Source organism: Rissa tridactyla, chromosome 4 (assembly GCF_028500815.1).
Source record: "Rissa tridactyla isolate bRisTri1 chromosome 4, bRisTri1.patW.cur.20221130, whole genome shotgun sequence".
Classification (NCBI taxonomy): Eukaryota; Metazoa; Chordata; class Aves; order Charadriiformes; family Laridae; genus Rissa; species Rissa tridactyla.
In genome coordinates this window covers 15,645,631-15,664,357 of record NC_071469.1, presented here as the reverse complement: position 1 = coordinate 15,664,357, position 18,727 = coordinate 15,645,631, and the positions used below count along the sequence as shown (strand labels likewise).

General features: G+C 42.5%; 2 protein-coding genes across 12 annotated transcripts in view; one reads left to right on the top strand and one right to left on the bottom strand.

Annotated features, from left to right (window-relative positions):
- Window positions 1-1,118, top strand: part of PLEKHA7 (pleckstrin homology domain containing A7) — a 167,845-nt gene extending 166,727 nt beyond the window's left edge. For all 11 annotated transcript variants that reach the window (XM_054198363.1, XM_054198362.1, XM_054198359.1 and 8 more), the window contains one exon: window positions 20-1,118. Coding sequence is in view for 1 of the 11 variants with exons in the window: in XM_054198361.1 (XP_054054336.1) it covers window positions 20-42 (23 nt within the window). In the remaining 10 variants the exon portion in view is untranslated. The remainder of the gene's footprint in view (window positions 1-19) is intronic.
- An 8,081-nt stretch (window positions 1,119-9,199) lies between these two features.
- On the bottom strand, window positions 9,200-15,888 carry C4H11orf58 (chromosome 4 C11orf58 homolog). Its single transcript, XM_054200521.1, has 5 exons — window positions 15,745-15,888; window positions 15,381-15,461; window positions 13,898-13,958; window positions 12,005-12,114; window positions 9,200-10,780 (listed from the first exon to the last, which is right to left on the bottom strand). Exons 1-5 carry the CDS (start codon window positions 15,802-15,804, stop codon window positions 10,571-10,573), a joined length of 522 nt encoding a protein of 173 aa, XP_054056496.1. The 5' UTR covers window positions 15,805-15,888; the 3' UTR covers window positions 9,200-10,570.
- Between the last annotated feature and the right edge of the window lie 2,839 nt (window positions 15,889-18,727).

Genomic DNA, 18,727 nt, shown 5'->3' with positions numbered 1-18,727 from the left:
TTATTTTACTTCATGCTAGCCAAAGCAGTAAGTGAACACTGACATAAGACTCCAAGCAAATCCCACCTAGTGACGCTGCGGGGAAGGAAGAGGAGATTGATTCCCAGCTTTCTGTGAAGATACTCATCGGCTGATGACACGTTCTTCTGAGAATTCAGAGAATAATAGGGGGATTTTCTATGAAAATGAAGAGAATCGCAAATCATTTTATTTTGACTTCAGTTTAGTTCAGACTTTTTATATGAATAAATGGCACTTTTAATAAACTCTGTAAAATACTGACAATGTATTTTTAGGACAATGTATTTTAGAACTTTTTTAAATCAAGGGCTCACTTCATTTTAAGAAAAACTACTTGCATAGATGTTAAAAGATGCTGTTACTTCCCCCTCAGGCTCAGATGCACAATGTAAAGTTACATGAAGAAAATGCACATTTGAACAAACCTAGAAGCACATTCATAGGGTGTGGGTAGAGCTAACGCCAGTCAGACGTTTGCTGAGAGGGTGGTTTGGATTGAATATGTTTGTAGAGTTCACCACCCACCCTTTTGCCCATTAAACGCTACATTGCAAGGAACTTGTAGCTTGAATTTCTAAGTATCGGTAACCACCGTATAGCTGAAATTTTCCACAAAAGCCATAATGAAAGCCAGTTTTAACTCCCATTCGCTTTTTTGATCCCATATGATTAACTTGCTGGTATCAATACACAGTATGCTAGGTTGCTCTTGACAGTAGTGCTGTCCCCTCAGTAACACACAGCTAACAAATTTTATTTTTATTTTTTTGAAAGTTGAGATGTGGAAGAAGAGAACTTTTAAGTAAAATATGTGAACTAAGCAATAAAAAGTATAATAGGATATGTCATTTTACTAGTAAATATGTATTTTTCTTCTGATTTTTTTCAATAAGCATTACAATATGATGTATTGACTAGTATTTATCCTAGAAACAGCAAAACTAATGTAATGTGGCACCTGCTAATTTCATATGTATGTTCACCTGGTGCTTAACTTTGCCAAACTTTGAAATTCAGTGTTTTACTTATGTAAAGGGCAAAGGGTGAGGTAATTACATAAGGAGAAAAGAAGATTAAATGCATTGCTGCAAGTACTTTACTTGAAAAAAAGGCTGTGTACGCATTGAATGCAAGACATGCAAAAATTTCCCACCGTGTAATTATTAGTTGAGTACAGCTCTGGATGAGAAATGACCGAGAAATATTCCTGCAGTATTTTGTGAAACCACTAAGTTGTTCATTTGCTGTATTCAAGTAATAGCTACAAAACCCTTGAAATTGACCTTCAAGTTTCAGACTTTAAGACAAATCATATTATATTAACACTATACTCAGAAATATTCTTAGAAGTATATATTTAGCTAATGCAATCTATTTTACCTCAATACTGCCAGTATCAACTTCAAAACCTTTTGCCAAAATAATGATTTATTTTTGCCTTTATAAAAAGTTTTGAAAGCATAAATGAATATTTTGCAAGAAAACATTAATTTAAGTAAAATGTAACCGTTTGGAAAATGGTATATGTACAGATTAAAATATTAACCTAATTGCCTCCTATTGCCTCTGTCATGTCTACTCTCTTATTGGTGTCCATGTGGCTGAAAATCTGGAGTCGTTTGTGGTGTTACCACATTTTGCTCTTCTTTGGTTCAAATTCCATCGAAGTCCATTTGCACTCACTTCACTGGGATTTGGATCAGGTTCCCCCTGTACCAAAGCTTCAGTTTTATTTTCTTTTTTCTTTTAGAAATGTTTTTTTAGCATTTGATGAAATCTGCCTTTATTCTTGAATAGAAAGGTTTTCCAGGGCTGTCTCCTAAACACAATGACTACAGTACTGTCCTTCCTATCTTTTAGATGCGTATGTTTGTCTGACACAGTCTTAGCCCTTTAGTTTCTGGTGAAATAAAGTATCAAAAGTAACTTCCATTTAAAAATGAATAAACAAGAAACCTGGAGGCATCCCATAGTAACAGGCACAGTGTGTGAATGGGGTATTGACCAAAGAGAGGGCTGGTGGGCAACTGGCAAAGCAGATTTCAGTAGCCGTTAACCAGCAGTGATTTACACTATAGCAGTGTAATGACATCAGTTGACAGGCATCCCTCAAATGACATCAGTTTGATGGAGACCAGTGGACATGTTTAATTCCTCTGAAACTTAATCTCTAGAACAAAACGTAAGGAAGCAGTCAGAAGTATTTCTGTGGCTTTGCGTTGACTCTGCGAACTCGAGAGCAAATATTTGAGAATGTGAGTACTTGACCTTCAGGTGCAGAAATTCAGAGCTGAGCTGCTTACGGCATGCTCCTCCTGTTTCTCAGGCACACAAAGGGGCCTTTGACCGCGTTTGGTGGTTGAGCGAAACGGGCGTTCTTTCTCCAGAGGCTTTGTTAAGCAGGAGGGAAGAGCATGTGGCCACAATTGGCGGGGGAAGAGCAGAGCCCGTGGGATCCCGGCCGGCAGTGGCCACTGACTCTGAATTCCGTCTGCTCCCCAGCAGTGAAGGCAAAGGGATGCAGACGCTTTGGCTCTGCAGGTTGTGGGAGATGTTAATTTTCTTTCCTTTGATCACACGCACAAAATCTGCTCATTCAGGCATGCATAAAAGAGAAGGATCTTGCCCTAAGTAATTACACCATTAATGTTTTTAACAAAACTAGTCTTTCTAAAGATTTTGGTCTGTGTCCATAGTTAATCTCATATTTGGGAAAAAAATAAGTCAAGATAACTTTTCTTTCAAAACTTTTTATTAAATACATGAAATGCTGTTCTCCAGTGACCATTTTTTTTTTCAGGGCTAGGTGTATTTATTTAAATTATTGGGACTAATTTTCATATGCATATAACGTTTGGTTTGGGTCAATTTCCTTTTTCAGTCCTGTTTCTTTTAATCAAAATCCTGTTTTGTAGGTGTTACTTACTGTTCGAATATTAAGACTAGAAATAAATGATGTCTACTTGCAGATCAATATAATTTTGGTCACAAAGTGGCTTTTTTTCTCTGCCTATTAAGCGGCTTAAGTGTTTGGGACTAATTATAATTAAAGAAACAGAAATTAATTAGAAAGCTGTATTAGTTCTTCTTTTGAAGGTGCTGTTTTCTAATTAGTGTCTTGTAATTTTATACCAAGCAAAAATTATGCAGACTGCCTTCCCTTATACATCTGTTTTCAGTTTCTTCAACTAAAATTATTGAAGTTTTATTGCACAGCTGAATGTATAAACCTACAGCCCGATACTCGTAAGTAGCGCCGCTTTCACCTTTTTGAACTTCCGTAACACCCTCACACCCCCTTTTTCCCACTACTGTTATTGAGAGTTTGTAGATACTGCTGGGCTGGTAGGGAATCCTGTAGAGCTGTTGCTTGTCTTTGTACGTCTACATGAAGCTCTTCTTTTGAAGGGCTGGGCAGTAGCAGTAGTTACAAGCCATCCAGACTGTTTTGGAACAGTTGGAAAAAACCCCTAGATAGAAAAGTTTTCCAGGAAGCAGCTGCGTTAAGGGATTCTATTCTAGAAAGTTGCTTATGTGTGGAACTGGAAGCTACTGTAGTAGTAGTAGCTAAACTTGGGTGCCGCTCTTTCAAGAAAATTGTCAAAGGCCCAGTGAGGCGGTGTCAGGTGCCCCCGAGAGCAGCCTTTGGAGGGAGGGGTTGGAGTTTTGAGAAAGCGGAGCACTCCCAACGTGGTCTGGTGCTGTTTACATCCTTAGTTTTCCACCTGCACCATTTACTCATCTGATTTCCAGATCTTCAAATATATGTGTATGTATTTTATATCAGCATCTCTTCCCCTCTGTAAACCCACATATTTCCCATGTGTCTTGGCAATTAACTTCTGGGTGTTATATGAAGGAAAGACCAGATTTACTTAGTGTCAAAACTTAGAAGATATAGAAGGCATGATCTGACGTTGCCCCTCTGATTTCTGTCTGTCTTCGGGTATTCTAAAGTGTTTGCTTGTGCCGCGTGTGCGTGTGTCTGTGTATTTCGTAGTTATAAAAAGAACAAAGCCATGCACAAGAAGAACATGAAAAATTGCCACATTTTCCACACCTAGTAAACATTCCCATTGGTTATTTGGCTGTATTCAAAAGGCTAAGACTTTTATTGCTCTACTAGCAAAAGCAACCTTTCTTCACAGTGGAGCAGTACAAAGAAAGAGCACAAAAAATACACACATCACAGTGCCTGAAATTCTGTTTGAACAACTGTATTGATTGGGTCTGACCCCTTTACATTTTTTTTTCCATTATTTGAAAAGGTGCATCTAACTGTAGCTGAATTGAACCAACCGAGATGAACTTTCCATGAAAACTTCTTGAGATACTTCTTTAGTTCAAAGCTTTGGAATTTTAAAGAGCATTTTTAATACAAGTCTGTTGAGGTATTCTGTGCAACAACCGTACTTTGAATGTTAAACTACAGGTAAACCTAAGAAGAAGGTAAAATTATAAAGCCTACCATGAAATTACTGGGAGATGGCAGAATAACTTTGAGAGCTAATTATAAAAGTACATAAAAGCAGGAAGTATTGCATACGTGTACATTTGTGCACTGTTTACTTGTTATTTACTTGTCAGTGCTCCTGGCTGCCTTACAGAGAGTGTAAAACAGCCCCCAAAGAAAACACTGAGAGAATTAGCATTTTTGGAGCAGTTATGGATGAAATAGTGTTTTAAGACATAAGCTTAAAGGACAATGCTGTTTTCTTGTTGCCAGCTAGAAGCAGCCTTTTAGCAGCAACTGTAACATAAGAAAGCTCTAAAGGGAGGGAGAGGTTCAGAACACAAAGGTGAGTGGTGAGTTTGTAGGAAATGATGGCAGAGATGTACCTGCAAACAAGACCAAGTGAGAGGCTGAAGGTGAGAGTGGAGAACAGCCAGTGGTTTGAAGTGAGAGGCTGTGGAAAGATTGAGGGAGCTGGAATACATGGACTCAGGCAGGAGCAAAATGCTTTAACAAGGGGACTCAGCCTAAATTGTAGAGGAGGAAACAAGAAGGAGGAATAGCTGGCAAGCGAGAGTCTAAGTCTAGTGTCCTAGTACAAAAAATACCTTGTGAATGAGGTAAATGAGAGTAGAGTGTTGATGGTGGCAGTGGGTGAAGGAGACTATCACTGATGACTTTAAAATAGTATTTTGGTAGCAGGACAATTGTCTTTTCTATTGGCAGCTGCTGTTGCCAAATTGCAGTTAGGAATGGCTAGAATGAATGAAACTTTCTGCCTCCCTGTAGAAACGGCTTGCCCCGGAGCCAGGGGTGAAAGCGGTTGGCACAGAGCCTGGCCCGAGCGAGTGCTTCTCCCTCAGGGGTTGCGAAGTGCCAGTGCAAGACGGAGCGTTGGGTGGCCTGCTGCAGTCTCTGGCCTGGGTTCTGTTCTATTGTCAGGGGGTTTGGGTTGGCTCAATTTTGTCTCTAGAGCCAGAATTGAGAAAAGCCTTAACGCTGTTTTCTGGTTCATCTCTTGAGACACAGGATGTTTTTGGAGGTTTTCTGAAACCCTCAGCGGCTTATGCAAGATGTAACTCTAATGAAATGAAATAGCTGGTGACATTTAATTACAATGAGTTGTACTACTCTGGGGAAAATGTTGACATTGGGAAAATCACTGCTAGTTCTATTTGTCTCTTGTATTGTCTGTATTGTTGGCTTTTCTCACTGCTTAGTTCATGCTAAACAGTCCTTCTATGTCTCTGCTCTGTTTCTTCCGTACTGCGCCTCTGAGCATCATCTTCTCCCAGTATGGAACAGGATTCTGTCTTCTGCCCAACATGGTTGTAGTGCGTGTGTGTTGGGGGTGTGAATGCACACACACACATGTTGATCCCATTCTCCTTTCATTTGGTGCTAAGACACAGAATCGGCAAAAGCTGAGGGACCACTGCCAAGACGAGTACCAGCACTGGCTCCTCTGCTCACTTTCCAAGTCCTGACCTGGATGGAGAGGCTCAGAGGGAAGAGAGAGGGACATTACGTGAGTGTAGCTGTGTTCCTTGGCTTCCTCAAAGCCTTCTGTATGCCCTAGGACTCTTCAGTTGTCTTTACTGAATCCACTTTAAAAGTGACTTGACAAATGATTTTATACACATTTTATTCAGGATCTGGGTAGTGGCTCCATCAGTTGATTACTGAGTAAATTTGTTCTCTATTTTTTGTGTGTCCGGTAGCAGTTTATGTTAAGAAGTCTTTTTGAAAAAAAAAACCAACCAAGAACTATATTTTGGAAAGACATGTTGTTACTGCATCCATACAATACAAGATCATGATTACTAGACCTCAGTGGCTGTAACAGGAAGGAGACTTGGCCCCAGCCAGTTAAGGATTAAAAGCTTCACCTGCATTTGTTTTAAATTTTAGCAAGAAATAGCTAGTTCAGATTGTCAAACCTTTTGGCAGTCTTTAACGTAGCTTGATATAGTTGTGTTAAGAACGCTTACTTATGGTAACAGTTTGAGAGAATTTCCCTGCTGGTCAAGGTGGGCAGTGTTGAAAAAGTTCAAAGGGAGGAAGGGGGTTTTTTTATGAGCCCCCGTATTCCTTCACTGAAGGTACCAACCCCCCCTCTTTTGATGTATGTTACTTTTCATGCTTCTCTTTTTTTTTTCTCAACTAGATCATCCTGAGCTATGGACCCTGTAAATGCTACTGGATTTGGATAGATAATAGCACAAAGTGTCAGCGTGATCTCATGCTGCACCTGCACATCAAAACCAAGTCAAATAAGATTAAATCACCAAGTATTTTGTTTCTTTAATGCTGTGCAAAAACTAAGGTAACTTTTATCTACCCATCATGATGCTGGACACCTGTGTACTACTCAGATATTTTTCTCAGGAAAGATGCAGTTGAGGTGGCAGTCTTAAAAGCAAAGAAACCCAACTCCCGCTTTGTCCCTTCAGCGAGGGTACCTTGACACATGTCCCTTCTCTTAATCCCCTGACAGCTTCCAAGAGACTGATGCAAATAACTGTGCCCGACTTTGATTATGAGATATTGCACTGCCACTTATTCTCTTTGTCTCCTGCAGTTTACAGAGGCAGCTTCAGTGCATAATTTAATCCCTGTTCTGGGGACTGTAACAAATCCACCGAGATTTCTACCAACCGTCCTCCCTGGCATCAGAACAACATGTGCACAGCTGCTTTGATGTGAATTCCCCAACCAGAGCCTTAGAAGGACCTATAGCTTTGAAGCTGGCCTATAAATTGTGCTTTCAGGAATCAAGTTGTCAGCCTCCTCTGCAGGGAGAAAGGGAGAGTAAACTGTAAAGCAGTTGCATAAAGCTACAGGGCAACTTCGAGATCTAGTTGTCTTGGCCTGGAAGAATTCCTGTACGATGCTGAGAAAGAAATGGATCCCTCTTTACCTGGCTGAGAACATCCTCTTTTGTGACTGCAGGGCCTTATGGGAGTAGGGTTGTGATGGTACTTGTCTTGAGGGGTGCCCTATTCCCGGGCCAGTGGGAGGGGAACAGGCACACTGCGCCTTTCGGCCTGCGCAGGTGGTTTCAGTCTCCCGAAGCCAAGTGCTGACAACGCGCCTGCATTGACCTTTGTGCGGGTAGATTTTCAGGGTGGTTTAGAAACAGATTAAAACTTTTACCAGATGCAATCGTTGTTCTGCGACAGATCTAACTTTCCTCTGTTGTTTCCTAAGATGCGTTGGGGTACAGGCAGACTTGTGCCTTTCTATTGGGATGGAAATAAGCTGGTTTTTGAGGAATTTCAGTGGCCAAATCTTGTTTGAAAAGACAAATGCAGTTTATGAGTTGGTGTCTTTATGATTTAGTGTTTGCTGTGATCTCTGGGAGCTCCTTCCATACCAATCTGCAAAGGTCAGCCAAGACATCAGCCTTTATTTTTCCTGGGTTCTCTGTCTCCTATGAGAGCTGAACCCATGGTGCTATGATCCATGCCGCTACTGCTGATGCTATTACACCAAATGTGGCTAAAACTGACTCCTGAATTCAAACATTTACTGCACAAGCTATGCTGAACTACGTCAGCCTTTCTCAGTATGCACGGAGAAGCTTCTTAGATAGGCTGCTTCATAGATGAATCTGCAAATTCTTAAAAGTATGTTTCTAAGTTACACAGAAACAGACATGATTGTGTAGAACTCTTCCTATTTTGAGCGGATGAGTCTTAAGTAAGTCAGCATCAGAAATGGGTTACAGCAAACCTCATCAGATGGTCCCAATATTATGTGTTGTACTTCTGGGGAATAGTTGTGTTGTGTTGTGTTTGTGTTTGGTTTTGTTTTTTTTTCTCCTGGTAAGAGCTGTTACCAGAATAGTTTAATTTCAGTTTATTTTTCATTCTTGTGTAGTCCGCTTATTTGTATTTGGAACTGATGGCCAAATCTGTTGTACGAGGCAGGCGGCTGTAATCAATTCAGGGCAGAGGCGTGGCGGAGGGCCCTGCCGGTGCCCATTGTGGCAGAGACCCGCGCAGGGCCTGCCAGCTGCAGCTGCTGCTCCTGGGTCTTTCCAGGTCGGTTGCGCTGCAGAGAAGAGCCCTCAGGTGAGGTTTTACTGTACCTTTCCTCAGTCGGAAAGCAGCCGGGGCGCTCTGCCTGGCAGGGTGGGGCTACAGCAATGGATTCTGTCACCTTCTGAAGGCGTCTCTGTTTCAGTGCACACTGATGGGCAAGTCTGGAGCTCTGCGCGGGTGCTGAGCAGCTGTGGATGAAAAGGTGGTGAGGGCAGCGCTAGCTTCGATGCTGGGAGAGGGAAGGCGAATAGGTCAGTGTATATGCAGCATTTTGCAGCCTATGACTTAATTTTGTAATCGCACTGAAGGCAATAAACAGCCATAGCCACATCTAATGGAATTTAACAGTGAAATGCTGATTTAAGGGTAGCTAGAGTGCCTAAAACTAGGAAAAAACTGGTGTCAGTCTATTAGGAAAGTTAATCGGTTGATATTTTAGTGAGGGCTTCCCTCTTCCTAGAGATAGAGCAGCTTTCCTAAGTCATGGTGAGGTTTTCTTTCTTCATCATGTACAAGCAACTCTAATTTTTGTCTATGATGAAGCTTGCAGTATTGGGAAAACAAAAAAATCCACACAAAGCAAATATAAATCATTGACCATTAGCAGCTGCTGTAATGCTGTGCTTAAAACAATGTCTTTGAAAAAATATGTATTGCATAGTACAGTAAAACACATTAATCAAAATCTACACTCAAGTTTTTATTTACAATCATATACTTTTATTTTTTCCATAATGTAACTTATTCCAAGTCCTCCCCCCGTAACTGATGCTGCAATGCTTACGTCCAATAAACCTATACAATGGTAGTACATACTGCTGCTTTCATGTAAGCCAACTGGCTTGCAATTGTCTGCACGTCATAAATCGTATCCAGAAATGGAAGATTCTCCACAAGCATCCGGAGTGTTTCCTGAGACACTGTTGTGGCAGAATGAAGCTGTACTGGAGGTGCAGATCAGATGGCCTGTTCTCCCAGCAAGGAGAGGCAGCTGATCTGTCTGACGGACTAAGAGGAAACAGAGTCTAAAAAGGTCTGATATTTTATTAATTACTTGAATACAGTAAACTATAAATTTGCAGAGGAATGGATGCGCTTAATTCTTGCTGGAAGGAGTGACTGGAACTCCTGACTCTTTAAGTGTATCAACTTTACTTGAGAGGTACAACCTTTTTCTGATGATTGACTTGGACCTCCAAGTGATGCGTGTACGGGGAGAAAAGGAAGAAGGGCGTGTGTGCTTAACTCTCTATTCTATATTTAAAAAAGCTAAATGATCTGTATATCCTTTTCATTATCAAAGTATATTTTCTCTTTCAAAGTAAACTGGTTTCTTCGGGAGGACTTAATTTTAATAACAGCTCAGTGCTATAACCAGGAGCCAATAATTCAAAAGTCACTCTTTTCTACTGGAAGGTATAACTACAGCTTATCCCCCTCATTATAAACCCAAAGAAGGAATCAGAGCCTCCTGTTGTATTACACGTTCCTAAAACGTCTTCTCCCATGCAACTGCTGTAGGATTTCAGATGGATACAGTGATTAATACTATCACAGCAGTGAGTGATTTCTCCTCTTAGCCCTGTCAACACTAGCATCTATAGACAAAATCATTGTTTAAAGCTCAAGTACATCACAGAATAGTGCTGATATTCGTATTGTACAACTAATGCAACATCCAGTAATTCACATGTAATCTTAATAGTTAAAAACTCAAGACTGGGGTACTAACAAAAGAAACCACTAACATGAAGTTTCCTTATCTGGCATGGGATAAGGGGAAGGACAGTTTAGATAACATTGTAGAGATTGGGCAGGAACAAAAAGAATTTATTTCTCCATCCAGTATTTTACGCTTTACAAAAACCAGTAATACCACTGTGCCCATAAAAATGTTATCCATGGCAACTGAAAGCAAATACTACTTTTTGTCATCTAACGGGGTCTTTTTAAAATCATAATACAAAGATTTGTGCTGTAGCAGTCCTCCACTTTGCACTGTAACAATAAGGCTTACTGTACTTCAAATACAAAGCTGTTACATCTGCAGTTATGAGCCACTGGCTTTAACAAACATCATTTTATAGTTGCTTTTTGCTTCTTTTTTGGTTTCTGGAACCTCAGCTTCATCATGTTTTTCAGCAGCTTGTAGCTCCTCTGCAGACTCCTCTTGCTCTGACTCAGAGCCACTTTCAGAGTCCTCTGAACTCTCTTCAGAGGAGTGTCCAGCTGCCTCTTCTTGCTCTTCACTTTCCTGAAACTAGAAGTTCCGATTATGAGACAGATAAACCATTATATCTTAGGAACTCCACTGCAGCTTTTAAAACCTCCCAGTGAGAATGTTTCGCTTAACGGCTTCTTTCATTTTAGTACTAAAATGGGCTATGTTGCTAAACACAGGTCTTTAATATACCAATTATTAGACAGAAAGCAACTCTGCTGAAGTGGTTAACCATACCAACTGTGACGCCCACGGTTTCATCAGCCACATTCTTATTTAGTTACAGCAGAAATCCTAAAGACACCATTAAATGAGTTGGAAAAGTTTCAGATCACATCAGTTTAAGTAATGCCTTACTTTGATGTTCACAGTACATGATGACACTTGAATATTTGTCATGGAGTGAAACATAATGAAACAAACAGCTAGACCATTGAGAATTCACTCATGACTAATCTTTGAAAATAAGTTTAGCACACCGCAGCATGAGGAACGCTGAAGTAATCCAATGATACTGCTAACAAGAACAATCAAAATGGAATTTTGTTCATGCTCCTAAAGAGCAAAGCCTCCATGGCTGTAATATTAAGAATTCTCAGCACTGCACTCAGTGGTTTTACTCACTCTGGAAACATCAGCTATGTTTTTACGCAGTAGTTGCTGCTAACAGTTTGCAAAAAATTAATTATTGCACCTTTCAATTGGCAGATGGAGACATGTTCCTAATAACCTAATTCTGTTGGGTTTTCCCACGCTTCTCTTCCTGCTTATTCCTACAGAATTCCTTGCAAGTACAAGGCCAGATGTCAGCTCACTGGAAGTACAGTGACCTTCCCTTATCTGACCCCTCTACAGCCACTTACTTTTCGGGATCATAGAGGTATGTGCCTCACTGCAAACAAGAAGCTAAAATTAATTAGCTCTCAGCAGCAAGGCAGACGGCCATCCTGCCTTCTTATGTATTCCTTGGCAACACCCTGATTTAATATATTTGTCACTTTCTGTCCTAATCAGTCTTGACTACTATGGAGCATTAAGCATGTCATATCACTTTTCAGAACAATGAGAAGCATCAATCATGTCCCGGCACCTAAATGGCCACCAGTGTACACAAATAGGGGACGAGTGCCTGCAGTAAGTTTGTCCTTTAACCCAAACTGCTGACGTTTGCCACTAGTTGTGGTGACTGGATTTTTAAACCGCGGATCATCTTGTCTTAGCAAAGTGAAAGTCAAATCATTAGGGAAATAAACAGCTTACTACCTCACTGAACCCAAGTCCACAATGGCGCCGGTTTCGTCCGGACATCGTGCTGTCCATGCTCTGTTGGTACTGAGACTCCAGTTCCTCATTCATTTTCTTGTCTTCTTCCCCTGCATTGTCCAGTGTACTTTGGTTATGGTTCATTCAAATTAACAAAGACATCAAATTACATGAAGTCACGTTTTCAAAGTTTATCACTATATATGTGAAAAAGTTCAAATTTAGCCATCTAAACCCACTAGATTATTATTGCATACAAACAATCAGATTTATAAGCAATCATATCAGTGTGCAAGCAAAATTGCTTTGATACAAAGGTGGGCTGGTAAGTTCCTAAGACCTGACGCACTCAGTCAGTTGTACCGCATGTGGTGTATGTTCTACTAAACAAGGCAAATGTAGCCACTATGACTTCTCTGTGCTTCCTGCCGATACTGCAACACGTCACAGCAAGGAGAAAGTTTCTGACCTTTACCACATAACATGCAATTACTACAATTAAACCATGATTTTAAATTAAGCCATAGCAGCAGAAGTCAGGACAATACTACCACTCTTTTTTCTAGAGCTGTATCTGAAACTATTTCATCCATCCTCAATTATCAGTAATCACTACAGCTCTACATTTTTCCATCTTTAGGAATTAGCAAAAAAATTAATTTTCCTGAGCGACTTCTATATGCTCTTTACTTACTTGTTTGAATAAGTACCTAAAGAATCATTTTTTACTGGGAGAAAATATGGTCTAAAATAGCTAAAAATACTCTGATCTTGTGAAAGGTAGAAATCTCTAATTCTCCCCGGACAGGCCTACAACACTCTAGTTTTAAATTTGTATGTCTGTAAAATTAAAAGCTTTTATTGCAAACTAACATTTCCACATGTGGAAGTTAGAGCTGTATGTTGTTATAAAAGGACAATAACCGTATGTTGGACAAGGAAGTAACATGTTAAGAAAATAGCTGTTCTATGTGAAAAACCCCAGCATCCTAACTTTTTGCTAATAACAAAGCAGTACTGACTCTTTATGACTCCTTAGGGGAAGCATCATCTCCTTTCTAGGAAATTCAGGTGTAAGGAAGTGATTCTTAATCACTCTGCAAGCTAACAGCAGAACCTGGAACCAATCCTCAGGCTTCTTTTGGTGTTTTGGTCCATAGATCATTTTTCATCAACTGAAAAATTACTAGTGGAGCATATCAAATAAAGAAGTTTTCTGGAACTCTGACAGTTGCTATTCTATACAGCTCTATCAAAGCGTCTCTCAAGACAGCCAAGCGCAGCTTGGTTTCAATGTACTTTGACTTACTACCTGAGCAAGCCTGATAAGAAGTTATCATGCTCATACATTACATGACATCAACTTATTGCTGATTGCCACAATGACCTTGCAGATCTTTTCAACTTCTACCTCACTGCTTTAAGGCAGAGATCTTTCTATTCAATAGGTAATCAGGTGCGGGGAGAAATCAACTCTGGTCTTTCCCATGCACAATGATTTAGAGGTTAGGATATCCATACCTGGCAGCAAGAAAGAAATATAATACTGCTAGGTACCAATAGCAATAAAACTTTACGTTCCAATTTTGATAGCAAAATAAGACAGAGGAACTACAGGCCCTGATTTCCAGGGCATTTGTACACAAGTTTAATCGACCATCAAGACTTTGCAGAACCTGGACTTTAGAAGGCAAGTAAGTGCAGTCAGACAAACTGTCTGTAAGCTAAAAAGAGAAATTAGGAACTTCTACAACTGCACAGCCTGACCAGTCTTCAACTTCTTCCACAAAACCTGAAATCCCTCCCTGCAACATCTACAAAGCTCAAAGTACTGGGATATTCCTAAATAAGCGTTCGATTTCCAACTTTGTATCAGCTGTTGGATAAACTGACCTGTCCTGAAGTGAGAGGTTGATCTGTGGTCTCCGATAACAAGGCGGCCAGTATGTTCTTTCTAAAAGAAAAGGTAGTTTGTTTTGGAGCTTTAGGGTGCACTGACAGCTCTGCCAACATTCTGGAAATCTCAAATGGAAAAGGTCTCCTGTCAAACCTTGACAACCAACTGTAAGTCTGTAAGTTTTATTAGCTAACAGCTTCTGCCTCTTGATGAACTTGTTTCATCTTTGCTTCATTGAATTTTCTGAAAAAGAAAACCCCAAAGCGAGGTACTCTTTACTCTACCCAAGGCCCAAAACTGGTTCCATTTCATTCTGTTTCTTGCGGCTCCAAAGATGAAGACAAGTCATGCTAGTACGTCAGCTTAACGAGGAAGATAACAAGGAAGAATGGTGATCACCTGATATGAAAACTACACAACACAATGCTGGACAAGTGTAAATTTAGGTTCTAACAATTCACCCTTTGGGTCTCTTTCTCTGGCACTATGCAATAGTTCAGTCTGTGCATCTTACAATGATCCCACTTTTAGACTGGTCACAGTATCAGGTAAGACCTTCACAGCACTCATTAAGATATTGTCTCACTAGTTGCTCATTAGCAAATGTATCCCTATAGGCAAGAACTGGCATTAAATAGCAAGCAGCATTAAGTATCCAAGCAGACCTATAGATTAGCAGTAGCGGGATGTTTTAACAGGCTATTGTATTCCTATCCACTATGAAGTATTAACTTTCACCTCTTTAATACAGTAAAATATTTTAGCTTACAAAAATACTGCATTCAAGCAAAATAAGCTATTACAAGTGAAATTATTTTTCTTGAAGTAGAATTGCAATACTCTAAAACAACATTTTGTACGTGGCAAAAGTTTGATTATATTTTACTAGTTTTGCAGCACTTTGTGCAAAAATCATAGTAGAAATAGTTTTAGACCATTTTGCCCTTAAAAATATTTCCTGGATTATTTAATTAGGTTTATTATTTTGCTGTTTTAGTCTACCAGCTACCATTTTTTAAAAATCTTTATTTTTTTTTCCAATGAGAGAGAATTTTACAGACCTAGTGCACAGGTTTGTTAGTTTGTAACAAAGACTCTCTCTGAAGCGTCTACAAATAATTTTATTAGCTGGTCTGAAAGTATAAAGGCGTTGGGGCGGGGAGGAAGCTACAGAGCAGAGACCTGACAATTTCAGACCGGTGTTTCGCATTGCACCGCTGCTGACATAGCAGCTGCGGCTGTGAAACCCCAAATCCTCCTTTAAGGAGGGTCCTGAAGCGAAATTCCCTTTGAGCGCTGTCTTCTTGCCCAGAGAGCCCTGCGGCCTGCAGCAAGGCCCCTTCTGGGGAGGTTTCGTGCATCGCAAATGGAAAACCCCGCGTACCCGCCACAGTTGGCGGGGGAAGGGGCGGGGGGGAGGAGGGGAGCCTCCCGCTGGGGTCCCCGTGTGCCCGCGGGGGGGGAGCGGGGCAGCCTCACCTTCCCAGCGCCCATCAGCCGCAGGAACTTCTGCTTCCGCTCCTCGTTCCCGAGGTCCGCCGCCTCCCAGCTGCTGGAGCCCTGCGGGACCACACGCTGACTGCGCCCGCCCGCCCCCTCCGACGCGACGGGCCCGGCGGCCCCCCAGCGGCCCCTCGCCCCCCGCCACCGCCTCCCCCGCCGGCCGCGGCCCCTCGGACGGCCGTTAGCGTCAGGAAAGGCGGCGGCCGAGAAGGCCGCGGCCTTCCCCGCGTCCCGCCACGGGGCCCGGGCGCCGTAACAGGGCCCCGCCGCGGCCTCCCTCCCGGCCTCCTCTTCCCCCTCTCCCGCCGCGCCACCGCCCCGGGCCCCGCCGTCCATTTACATCGGGGGAAGCCGCTCGCTTGAGGCCGTGGTGGCCCTGGGACTCCCTGGCCGAGCTCATGGCTGCGGCTGGGTGACCGGGCCCCTCTGCCGCCTTCCTGCCGGAGCCGCTCCCTCGGCCCGCGGCGGGTCACGGCCGCGGGGCGCGCCGGGACCGGTAGTTCTCGCCCGGCCTGTGTCGGCGCGAGGCGGGCAGGCTGGGACTACAAGTCCCACAGGCCTCCGCGGCGACGGAGCCCGCCTCTGCGCAATGATTGGCAGGTGCGCGGGCCAGCCTCCGGGCACCGCCTCTGGAGAGAGGCGAGGGCGGGGCCGCGGCGGGCGGTTGGGCGATGGTGGGTGGGGTTTGTTGCTGCGACTGTGGGGGCGTCGCAGCCGGTCATAAGCGCTTTGTCTTCGGTGTGGTGTCTGGCGGGGCACAGCTGTCGGTCAGGCGTGAAGTGCCGCTGGGGGAATGACGGGGTGTAAGCGGGGGGCGCTCCCGGCCCCTCGGGATGCGCTCCGGCCGTCGTGTGAGCGCGGCGGGGCGGCGGCTGGCGCGGAGCCTGAGGTAATCCCCGCTGAGGGAAGGCGATCTCCGCCCGCCGATTGTCTCCGCCTGGGCGTCCTGCTGCCGGCGCCTCAGGTTGGGTGACGGGTGGCCTGAAGGCGGCGGCAGCGCCCCCCGCGCCCCCCCACCCTCGCGCCTGAGGTAACGGCCGCAGTCGCGAGAACCCCGCCAGGTTCCCGCCACTTCCCTCGTCTGCCGGCGCGGCGCGGGCGGTCTCCCTGGTTCGCACCGGTAACCGTCTGCGTCCCCTCAGCTCTAGCCTGACCCACTCCCCTCCCGCCCGCCCGTACTGACCCCTCGTGTGGAGAATGGCAGTTTGTGACCCGTGTGGAAGCCCATGTTTGGAGCGCCATATGTTTCCAGTTAACCCTTCGGCGGCTCTGGCCGTTTACCATCACTGCCCTTCCTGCGGTCCCATCTCCTCCATGTGTATGTTGTGTAGCAAGCAGAAATTCACTTACTGCCCCCAAGTTATTATTTTCCCACATATGTCTGCTTCAAAATTAGCTTAATTTGAATGGGTTGCCACTGAATGTTAATATTCTGGAGTTTCTGCTTAGATTTATTGGATGGGAAGATGCACAGTCACATCTTTAGGTCTTCTTGCCTTAATGTTAAGAAAATCCCTTTGTTTTAATTCCTCAATTACATAGTGACTTTTTCCTCATGATAATGTTGTGGCAGTCCAGGTAATGCCAGGAGGTTCAGGCGTGCATGCTGAAATGTGTGAACGATGTGTGCCAATTCATATCGCAGTTTAAACCTGGCTAGTTTAAGTAACTAAACCCCTGTCTGTGGCACCAGTCCTGTAACCATTTGTTGATTGGCCAGACTCAACTGGCCCTTTCAACCCTCTTCCCTTTGACCAGGAGGATTGATGAAAAAACTACCTGCACTCGAGAGTCCCTTACCACTGCTCCCAGGGCTCTGTAGTCCTTGATACTCCTCAGACTGCTACTGCCAGTAATATGCCACAAATCTTCAGTTCTTCTCAATAGTTGGCTTGAATCTGAACTTTCTTTTAACTTGCAGTGATCTAAGCTGCATTTCATTGCACCTACTTATCTTTAGTGGTTTGTTTGGCTTATTTTCTTCTATCCATAAGTTTTCATTCGCATTTTTATTGTTTTTGTCAATACCATTGTAAAACGTTTTGAATTTGAGCCAGTAAGTCAATCCACCCACCTGTCTAGCTCTGTGTTCCCTCAAGGAAACTTTTGAATTTTGAAGGTTAGAGGGAAGGATGGACAAGGTAGGCTGCTAATGCCAGGTGTAGTCATCTGCAAGGCAAGACAACCACGCTCTGCAAAGAGTGATTAGGGGCAAACATAACATTGAAAACATAGCGCATAGGTCCCATAACACATAGATCTACACACACTGTAAAGATGCTGATGGACAACACATCTCATAAAGGAAGCGTGTTCAGTTCCTTGCAAGTAACTTCTCTTTAAGCTGAAGCAGCTTGGAGCGGGTAATGGTGGTGGGTGTGGTCCCATTAACTTGCTTTTAGCTGAGGTGATCTGACTGCTGGTCAGAGCTGGGTCCAGCTTTCAGACGGTTTGGGGAAAATCCTGCAGTGGCTACCTTCCATTTTCTGAATGTATTTTTCCTATGCTCTCCCTGTAGTGAATGAAAAGTTCCTACAGGGCTCCTAAAGTCAGGCTTCTGCTCTGAACTGCCTTTGAGAGGAATCTTTGTGCTTGGGGGATGAGCTGATCCTAGCTAAGTTTGTCTTTATGAATTTCCTCCTTACAGAGCTAAAAATGTGTCATGATAATGTTTTTTGTGAGTATGGTAATTAAGCTATTAATTCACGTTGATACTTTTTAGCATTTTCCCTGAGCCTTGTTATTCAGATGTTACCCATCATTATTTTGTAGGACTGAAATACAATGAAAGAAGAGCTGTTAAGAAAATATTCTGGAAGATGAAGCACAAAATCTAATAATGTAGACATGTGCTGGTATAGCCCTTCCACTCCTGGGTAGGTAGCTTCAGAGTTTAAGATATATGTAGAATATTATTATTTTAAATCTTTATTTATACAGAACAGTACTAGGATAGTGATATTTAAATTCATGTTCACATATATTGCGCTCCTTGAGTGTGCAAAATCAAATAGAAACGCACAGCTGTTCCGCCTGCTTTCTACAACTTCTATAGTAGTTGTTTCACAATGATAAAGAGCAGGAAGTGTTAATATGAGAGAATGTTATATTTACAATGTTAACCTAATTTTAATATATTTAAATATATAGAATATTATATAATGACTGTAGCAGTGGATTAATTTAAATTTCAGTATTTAAAAAAATATTTCTAACAGAAGGGGAATAAAAAAGCAAAAATTGTAAAAATAACATCACTTTATAAATTAAAGAACTCAATTTTTTTGAGTAGAATCTAGAAGCATTTTTAGTCTGTTAGCTTA